This window comes from Pavona decussata, unplaced genomic scaffold (genome assembly GCF_977016875.1).
Source record: "Pavona decussata unplaced genomic scaffold, jaPavDecu1.1 SCAFFOLD_482, whole genome shotgun sequence".
Classification (NCBI taxonomy): Eukaryota; Metazoa; Cnidaria; class Anthozoa; order Scleractinia; family Agariciidae; genus Pavona; species Pavona decussata.
This window is the reverse complement of record NW_028145816.1, coordinates 257,160-267,729: the sequence shown is the minus strand read 5'-3', so window position 1 is coordinate 267,729 and position 10,570 is coordinate 257,160. Positions and strand designations below refer to the sequence as shown.

The 10,570-nt window shown below is 38.8% G+C and overlaps 1 protein-coding gene across 1 annotated transcript; it reads left to right on the top strand.

Annotated features, from left to right (window-relative positions):
- The first annotated feature begins 2,061 nt into the window (after window positions 1-2,061).
- LOC146450196 (uncharacterized) lies at window positions 2,062-10,304 on the top strand. The gene is made up of 3 exons (XM_085100652.1): window positions 2,062-2,178; window positions 6,727-7,026; window positions 8,244-10,304. The coding sequence occupies exons 1-3, from the start codon at window positions 2,062-2,064 to the stop codon at window positions 8,667-8,669; spliced, it is 843 nt and encodes a 280-aa protein (XP_084956778.1). The 3' UTR covers window positions 8,670-10,304.
- The last annotated feature ends 266 nt before the right edge of the window (window positions 10,305-10,570 follow it).

Here is a 10,570-nt window from a genome sequence, read left to right as displayed (position 1 = left end):
TTGTAAGAACATGGTAGGATATTTCAGAGAACACGTTTTCAGCAATTTCTTTCCTTCACTACTCAAAGTATACGACCCAATATACTGTCAGTACCGGCTTCGTGTTTTGGTCAGCTTGCTTATATCCAAATGCCTGGTTGGTAGTTGGTATGACCAAGGAACATTTTTAAAAGCGCACTATTTCAGCCACGCTTTCCCACCAATAGGAGTGAGAAAACTAGCTAGGTCTGCAGTTTTCTAGTTATCTGGCAGTCCGTTTGTGGAACAGTTTGTTCAAAGACGAGGACTCTGAGCTACAGTATCTATTTTCAAGCGCCAAATAAGACCAATCCTTTTCAGATTTTTTCTAATTTTTTAGATCTCTCCTTGTGTGAATTGTTGCTTTTCTTTCTTTCACTTGGCACTTGGCACTCGCAATTAAAAAAAAAGCGAAAAAGGAACCAAATTTTGATTTTAATATATTGGTAGGAAGATTGAAATAAGGTACCAAATTAGCGAAGAGAGTAAACGGAAAAGGACCAAAATTCGATTTAAATTTGTGGCAGGCAAGCAAAGGGGTACCTAATTTCGATTTTCATTTGTTGACCCAAAATTGAAATTACCCAGGTTTTTTTTGTTGAATCAAAGTAAAAAGGCACCTTTTTCAACCTGAGTACTAAGTATTTCCAAATAAAAATGTATATAAAGAGGTATGATTATATACAAGGAATACTTCGAGAAACGTCAAAATAGTGGGACCAAATACCAATTATATTAGAAAACCAGAATTGCCGGAAATTTCACTGATTATTCTCACTTTGCCCTTCCGTAGTACGGAACACACATTTCTCGTCTTCTTTGAGGAAGTGCTACAAACCGAAAAAAGTGAAAGAATGTAAGAGTAGGTTGCCACAATAGAAAAAGCCTACAAAACCTCTCCTTTCATTAATTCAAAAAAATCTGGCTTTACTCAAGTTCAATTTATACAATTATATGCTTTAATTTTGGTTTCCGTTTATTTAAGGGGTGTAAACTTGTGAAGTATGTTCGTGAAACAGCTGTTCAAAAAAGCTTCTTTGTATTAAGTTGTAAACAGTAGTCTTTGAGCCCTAAAAAAGCTGCGACCACTCAGGATCGCCATCATAAACATTATAAAACTACTCAAAAGCAAACTTGGTAGTCATGTCCGGTACATATGCATTTTAGCAGCCAAGGGGTTTTAGCAAGCCAATATTTTAGAAGCCGAGTATCAAGACTATGGCCTGCGTGCGTGATCAACGTGAGGTTGCACGGTTAACGATCAGTGAGAAACTTGTAAACTTTGGCGTTCTTCTGTTTTAATTTTGTTGTTGTTGTTGTTGTTGTTGTTGTTGTTGTTGTTGTTGTTTTGTGTGTGATTTCTTTTTTTCTATTTTGTTTTAGCTTAAAGTCGCCTTCCTCTCAACAAGTAAGTCTTTTCCAATTATGATTGGAACTTTAGACGTAATGATACGCGGTATATCGATACACCTTATCTATAGCCGGTAATTGATAAGAAATTGGAATTTCGTTCTTTATTTCAAGCTCTTTCATACGTCTTTTAAAATTTTTGGCATGTTGATATTGATTCCCCACACACAAAAACATTGATTAGCACACTGAACTCTGAATGGCGGAATTTTGTGACAACAGAGCGAAAAAGAAAATTCTTTTGTCTTGCAAAGCTGGGTCTCATTTGTAAAGTGCTAACTGAATAATAAAATTCATAACACAGAGATTGAAGAAATCGTCGACTATTGTAAAATTCAGTGAGATAACTGTCAAGATATTACGATTGTTGAGTGCCTGACCTCTGCCGAGATGTATAAATAACAGCTTACGCCTACTTTAATATACTGACGTAAGGTCGTGTGTTTGCGCTCAATTGAATGACAATTACGCCGGGTTGCTCCGGAACAAAAGCAGATTTTGCACGTCATTACAGTGTGAAAACTTAGCCGTCAACAGATGTGAAAGCTGCCCTTTATTTTGGCCTGACACTGGTCACAGCATTGCGTTCTTCGCGGTGAAGTAACATTATCCTGTGAATATTAATCACACGCCATGGCGTTCTCTTCGAGCGGCGCCGCCGACCAAAGCAGGTTTGAAAACATGATGAAATTGCTGCTGTTCCTTGAAGCAGAGCTTCAACTCAAAGAAGAGATCATTGAACTGTTGCTGGTTTGTATTGTACAGTTTTGATATTATTTTTATCTTGTTTATCATAAAGTAGCTAAAGTACACAGAGTACATAGACTTAAACTACGCGCGCTCTTTGATGTTTCGTTCTAAAACGAACGCTTTGCTCGGATTCGCGTAATCGATCGCAGTATTATAAAACTTCGCTTGGGCAAGTATTCTTCAACTCCCCTTCAAAGATGGACGTGCTCTTCAGACGGAAATCAGAATTTGGCTTTCCGATTTTCTATTCGTTTGAAAAGGCACATTTTTCCGTTTACATCTCAAGTTCTTCTACGCAGAAACCCTCTTATGGTCCTGATTTAGCCTCGCGGGCAAGCCAAAAGCGCTCATTGTTGCATGATCGCTGCTCGCAGGCCCGCGATTTTATGTAAACTTCGCGAAATCACATTGCCAGATTGCATTCATAATTTATTTATAAACTCTGTCCCGAATTTACCTATTTACTTTCGGCGGAGAAACGTGACAAATCTCGCTTGGATCTTTGTATGTTTTGTTGAGCAGAGCCTTTTAAATGGTCTTAGATCTCCAGGTCGTTCGATTTAATATATTTAAGATATAGATGGTCGTTCGATTAAATATATGGCGTACTTCACTGACGCTGGAAACCGCATGAGAGCGATTTATTTTAATGAATGGATATCCGGCATGTTTGCGGACTGACTTTTAATGGTGGAATCCGTATGAAAATGGACAATTGAAATGAAAATTCAAAAACGGTATTGCCTGGGTGGTCAACAACCGCAGATATACCGGATTCGGAACGTTAGTTTTTCCTGCGTTTCAAGATAACTACATCTGTCAGACATGAAACACGCCATATTATAAGCCCATCAAATCAATATATTCATTCTTCGAAACATGTGGAAAATTCGGTACATATCTCTTTTTCCTATCGACCCTGTCGGGATAACATCGCGATTGAATAATTGCTTGTGATCGCAAATTCAGGAAAAACTTGATCTACTTGACAAATTCTGTATTCAAAATTTCACAAATGCGAAGTATCATAACGAATGCTTGCCTCGACATGGACTGTTTCCCGACGTTCAGTCGCGATGTTGCCTGACTTCAGACATTACTGATTTCAAAGGTATCAAATTTTATACCCAGCTTGTCAGCGAGATCAGTGACCTCCACAAAATGTCATTGAGTTTGTCATCGAAATAAGTGCCGTTCTTTAATTACGAAATCGACGAACAAAATCCTTTTCCCCTCGAAAAGACTAATATAGATATATTTCAGGCATATCGAAAGGTTTGGGGAAAAAAAACATTGTCTGCTCCTTGTGTTCAACCCTTTATAAAGACCGAATAGTGGTCAGCATGAAATTTCGCATTGTAACATCACTTTTCTCCCCACTACTACATTGAGAAGTGCATGTGGACAAGAAAGAAGAATTTGTATTTTGATATCGGGGATTTAAGTGCTAAAGATAGAAGAACATCCGCCCTTTCATTTGTTCCGGTGAAGTGAACCTTTGAAATTCATTATAAAAAAAAGCTTACAAAGGCCCCGTTTTTGAATTGCTCAAGTAATCGTTGCAGTAGGGGCTATGCAGAAATAAATCTTTATCACGCATTAGGTATGTTTGTGTTTTCAAAATAAATGTAGCATTATGCATGCGCTCGATATTCTCTTTTTCACGTCTCGTGTGCGACCGATCGATCAAATGTTTGGGGCATGCAGTTGCTTTTTTAAGGCTGCCTTTTGTGCGCAAAATATATGTTACAAAGCCATTTGGGAGTTATTGTTCTTTATTGTCTTCTGTCAGAATTGTCTTAAGTCGATTTCTATTATGAATCATTTATGACACGTCCCGGGACCATGACTATGAGCCTCTTATATATATAGGCTCCTGGGACGAGTTGCATAAAACTTAACGGCAGGCGTAAATGCTATCGGGCTGAAGGTCTGGCGTTAGCAGTTACGCCCGACGTTAAATTTTATGCAGCTCATCCCTGGAGACCTGTATTTCAGAAGAATCAGTCTGACCAAGTTTCAGAGGCTTTTTTCTTCAATGCAATCCTTCTTTCAGTAAAGTTAAAGCGGCTTTAAAATTAATCCGACTTCGTCCACGAACATTGATCGAGTTGTCATTGTTTAGATGCCTTCTTGTCTGTCTGGTGGCAAAAGTTATGTTCTACAGGTGTTACTCTCAGTTTATTTACACAGCTAAGTATAGTTGTTTCACCTTTTGTAACCTGTTTTTATTTGATAATTGCATTAGATCACGCGTTGACTATTGCTTTCACAATAGCGCACATTGTTCGTGCCATGTTTTATAATACCGTCCCGGCGTTAATACACGTTTTAGTCAGGTCGAGATGAATTCAGAATTCAGATTTTTGAGACCGTTTGACCCTGGGTTCCGTTCGACATTCCTCGCTAAGTACGCAATGTTTTTTTTTTGTTGTTGTTGTTGTTGTTGTTTGTTTTGTTGTTGTTGTTGTTGTTGTTGTTGTTTTACATGAACGTCTAATTTCGAGGCTGAGGCTGAATGTTTTTTTTGTTTTTGTTTTCGTTTTTTTGTTTTTTTGCAATTTTAGATGTTCCTATCAATTCTTGGTCACCTGTTATTGCTGTGAGCGCGAGCATTTCCATAAATCAATACGCATGTGAGACCAGGAACCTAGTCGCGGCCTATTGTTCTTTTTACCTACAATCTTGGACAAATCAAATGAAAAATTACGAACACCCCTCTCCCCAGTTCTTTACACGCGTGAATTCATCATTGATTTTGGGGGGAGACGGGGTTTAATTTTTTTTTATTCTGTCCAAGATTGTAGTTCTTATCCGGACCATTACTTAAAGATTATGATTTGCTGTCATGTATATCGCTTATCTGTGACATGCTTGTACGGCTTACTCCAGTTCTACGTACAAGATATCGTACCAGCCAACGCTCGGCATTTAAGTTATGTGGACTTTGCAGACTAAAGTTTTCTTTTTACCTTATCTGAGTTCATACCGCTTAAATAGTCAAAATAATAACGTTCTTTAGTGACTCTCAGCCAAGCGGCCTGGCCGTGGAATGGTTCGTGAAATATTGGTCAATCTCAGCCTCAACGTCTTATAAACAGCGTTGTTATATATAAAAAAGAGTTTAGAGTATGTTACTTGTGGTTTCAGTTTCGTGACTGATTTGGTACAATTTCTCCTTTTTTCCTCGTCGACCTGAATGGCGTGTCGTTTAAATTTTTGTTTGTTTGTTATCACCTAAGATATCACACTCGCGTTGTCTTGTTTTTCCGTTACGTACCTAGTCACGACTGCACGTTAACATCTAACTGTCTCGTAAATTTGACAGACAAAACTACAGTACACATCTAATCACTTGCACCTGTTACTTCTTTCAAGCAGCAACTGAAATCTTGTTTTTATCAGCGTTTTTTGAAAGCATTTGACCCGGATAATGTAATACCGATACAAGCAGATCTGTCTCAACGGCTAACTTTTTATGTTGGCATGCACATGCTAGATAAAACATTGCACGCATTCACTTAATTATTTGTTTACTTCTCAAGTCTACCTCTTTTATACTTTAAGTTGTTTAAATCACATTAGAGGGATCTAAATAAGGGATGGGACGTGCACAGTTTGGGAGGGGGGTCTACATGGAGTTGAGTCGAGTTTATTATTTGCAATTACAAAGTATGACCCCCAGGTATTACAGTGGCTATTTGCAGACAATATATCACATCTAGCTGCTATATTAAAGAAAATGAGGTTAAATATACGAATACAGTGATGAACAGGCTAAAATACAACAATTATTGAGTTTTAAACGAGTAGGCTTCGCCCCAAGGTCCAAACCCTTACCTTTTTATGTACCATTTTTGAAAGAAAAGGCAACTCTTTACATACCTTCAATAAGAAATGGTACCCCCCTCACATACCTACAGTAGAAACACTGCATTTCGTTTCGTTGGGTCTGTCCGGCCCTTTTAAACTGCTACTACAATCAAATTGTCGAAGACCTTTTATTTTTGGTTGATTGGTAGTTTATGTCCTAAAGTACACGATTTTAAGTTATATCTTCATAAGATGAAGGAAAGGGCCTTTTTATTGCGCTCAAACTCCACGAATTTTCATCCGCCATTGAACCGCCATGTTCCTGCGGCCTGGTCCTACAGGCACATTGGATAAGCTGTAAAGAACGCATTTTTGTTTCATACGTGACATGAAGTTTGATCGTAGTAGCACTTTAAATACCTAAATCACAGTTTTTCGTGCCCTTTTCTCTACTCCGGCTTATGAAATTCCTAACCTTTCATATACTATTATTACTAGTTTTTTTTTTAGTTTATGTAAAGTGCTTGGAGAAAGTTACTAGCAATAAATTGCTTATTCATACTAGTGCCTTTTACAAGGGCGGGCTCTCTATTTTTTAGTAATAAGTTTTCCCGATTAAGACTGCGCGGAAGGTCTGTACTTTGCAGAGTTTATTATACTTAAATGAGTAAATTTCCGGGCCGTTAAACTTCAGTACGTTAAACACCAGGCATCCTTGTTATTTTGATTCTCCAGGAGGACGAAAAGAATCAGGATTTTCTCAACGAAAAACTGAGCCAGCTTAACCGAAAGGAACACCATGATCCCGTGCTTGCCCTGGGGCGAGACAACATCTACGAGGAGGAGCTATGGGAAGAACATTTTGACGAGTGGGAGTCTGGTAAGGGCTCTTCATTTGATCACGTGGTCAAGAGCAATGCAAGTCAGCTGTGCGCAGTCGCCGCAATGAGGACTATAGAAATGGCGCATGCGCAGCATGAAAAGTACATTAAGACTTACAAGTCCCTGGAGAAAACTGGCAGGAACTATAAGAAGGTACGGTAAATACTGAACTTTGATTAACATCCTCTTGTGAGGTTCCAAAATTTCATGGTTTGTTCGTACGTTTGTACGCCTCTTGTTTAGCTTCAGTAAACGTTTCACTGCGTTGTCTTGGTAGGAAGCCCACGCATTTCATGTTGTTTAGCTTGCATAACAGGCTTTTTTTTTATTTTTATTTTTCCGCTTACCTCGCGCTCCGCGCTCGGCTAAATAAGCGCCTGTTTATGCAAGCTAATATCGTCCTTCTTCACTGCTATTGTACCAAATAAAGCAGCCCGTGTTTTGACTTTTTCAAACAATGATCCGGTTGCTAGTTATTTGTTGTAACTCCTTGGATAAAAACCCTAGCTCGCCAGCAGCAAATCCAAAGAGCTGCGATGGTTTGTAGACCTCTGCAAGGGTTGGCTCCAGACTACTTATGTTCAAGATTTGAAAAGCGAGAACCTGCAGTATAACCTAAGGGACTCAGAATAAACTCAATGTTCCATTACCGCGCACAAACTATCTATCTGCCTTGGAAGTTGCTTCATGCTTGCTGGCCCTTATGCTAATCCGGCTTAAAGTCTATGCCAGTGGTTGTATTTACCTTGGAAGGCGCGTTATCCGTCTCAGGCTGAAGTTAGAGTCTGGGACCTAAACCTGACGGGTCATCCCAGCTTACGAGATTTTAACAACAAAGCCCGCCGAGAATCCGGTGATCTCGAGAGAGCAGGCGTAAACATGGGATGACCCGAAATCAGTTCAGTAAAAAGGTCCTGAAAGTATAGTCGAGAGAAAGAGTGAGCACAACTTACAATATTAGTTCCGAGGAAAGAAATTGAAAGCGTATCATGTTCGCCAAATGATTAGTATTTTTTCGTGCGTTGGGTTTAATTTCTAATCAGATGAAACCGAGTTCGAAAACAATCGAATCGCCAAAGGGGTTAAGACGCATTGTTTGTCCGCTTTGTCTTATGCGTCTCTCAGACGCGCGAAAGAGACGCATTTATTATATTTGTCTCAAATGAATAATCCACCTGACGTCTGTTTTTTGTACTTATCTTGACGAATTATGAATTATACGTCTTACAAGACCACTGCGGTCAATGTTAATACCATGTGTGATGTTCGGGGTCAGCTGCATCTTGATATGTTTTCTTTAATCGCTTCCAGTTAGTCGCGTGCTTTGAATTTAATTTGTCACTAATAGCTTCTAACTGGATTACTTGCAGTTGAAGCAGCGACTGTCTGCCAAAGAACCCACCAAAGTCATTGTACAAGAACCAATCCGGGAACCTGGATCCGACTCCGCCTGGGAAATCCGGGAACTTGAGATGAAAATCGGAGAATTGCATCTGCAGATCGACAACGAACGAAAGCGAAACGAAGTTTTGGAGCGTAAAGTCGACGAACTTACGACGACAATAGGTAAAGAACGAAAAAGGTGTAGAAAAGTTATCGAAACTTTGGCAAATGAGGTTGAAAGGCTTACAAATCTTGGGAAAACACAAGGACGGAACGGACATCATTTAAATGGTCTTAAGATGAACCATGACATCGACAGTCGAGAAGGCATCAAAATGGGATCGAACAATCATCACATAAAGACTTTTCCTATATCAGGCGACAACGAGATTAAACAATTCTGCGTGCTATAGTACTCAAGAGCTTGAACAGGAGACAACTGGTTTATCTCGATACCTTTTCACTGAAGTTTTGTACAAATGAGAATATTTTTTTTAACAATCTTATTCCAACTTTTGGGTACTTTTCGTAAATGTGTTTAACCTCAAAGGTGTTTGCATGCATTCTTACAAGTTTGACTTTCATTTTGGTTTAGTGCATGACGAAACTATTTTGTTTGTTAAAACGTTGAAAATGTGAAACATACATAGTTGCTGAAAACGAAGAGTCATACGACGCTTACACGATACAGGTATAAGGTTCCTTTCGACCGTGCGATGCAATGAACCAATCCTGTATACTACCAAGGAGGTCTTCGTTCCGACGTAAGAGTCTTCAATTCTGGTATGTGATTTTGAACCGGCTTCAGTTCACTGACCAAAACAAATATCGATACCCTGTTCAAGACAAAAGCTGTGAAACGATACCCAATCTGGCTGCACGTCCAGTTAACCTTTTAAGCCCCAAAAGTGACCAACATCTATTTTCTCCTTACAATTCCACTTCTTGATCAAGCATTCAGGTTCTGAGAATAAGAGAAATAATCACCAAAAATGAAATCTCTTGATTTTTAGATAAATTCTCAAAACAAGCAATACAAGAAGTATACAGGGAAGAGTAAGGAGAATTTCCATGTTGATACTGGAGCAATAAAGGTTTAAGACGATTAGGAGTACCGTGAATACACAGCTGAAGTCGTATTGATATGAAAGACCTGCCGGCGTCATGGCAAGACTGATCCTTTGCGGCAGTGAAAAACACGAAAACAAAAAAGTTGGATATATAAACTGAAAAAAATATGTATAATAATTCCCGGAAACTGATTTCGGTTTGGAGAACAAACCTTGAGGGCAATAAGAATAGAATGAGAAAATACGTTACAGGAACGTTATATCAAAGATAAGGAAGTGCATTGGATGATGTCGATCCCAGGCTTTCTCTCTTTCCCCAAGTTGGTGATAATGTCATCCGCCCCTGCAAAATCTGCGGGGGATACCAGATACGTGTCCCAAGATCCATTCGTTGATAGACCAACTGTCCCATACAATCTCGACTCCAATCTGTATAGTGCGTTCTTTCTACGTCGAACGCAATAAGTATAAAAATTAATGAAATAAATGAAGCTGAAAGGTCAAGAGCTAGCTAGATAGATTTAATGTCATCAATTCTGCTCGTCGCACTTATTTATACTGAGCGGCTGAAGAGCATGGCCTTTTTATACATATATTTTTTCTCAGTTTATATATCCAACTTTTTACTGCCGTAATGGATCAGTCTTTCCGTCTACAATTTATTATCTCAAGTATTTTACTGATCCAGGTCTATACAAGATCCAGCATTTCTCAACTTCTTGTCGCTGTGATTTTGTCAAATTTAGAGTTTTGATCATGTGGATACCCTCTCACTCTTTAGTCTCAAAAGCCATTCAAACTTTATTTATAGTCAGTTTTGATAGTTTCAACGAAAACTGTTTCGCCGTTTATGTTAAACGTTCGTGTGATTTTACGTTTACGTTTGTAAATGAACCTTCAGGACTTACGTGAAGACAAGTTGTATAAAGGAAAATAAATTATTAGATAGACTGATGCCATTGTTTAAACAATTAACAAGTATTTTCTCTTGTGAAGCATTTTTTTTTTTTTCGAAAATCACTCGACTGTCAAAGTGACAGTTTGAGTGATGCCACGCAACGTGTGTGTGAAGTTAAGGTGACGTGACGCGATGTGTTCAGATGTGAGATAAGGTGCGTGATGTGACTTACCGAGACGAAGCGTAGCGTGACGTGGAGTGGTGATGAGAAACACTTTTTTCTTAGTTAACTAAAACACAACCATTCGATAACAAAAAAGACGAGTCCCATGGAAAATTTTAAGGC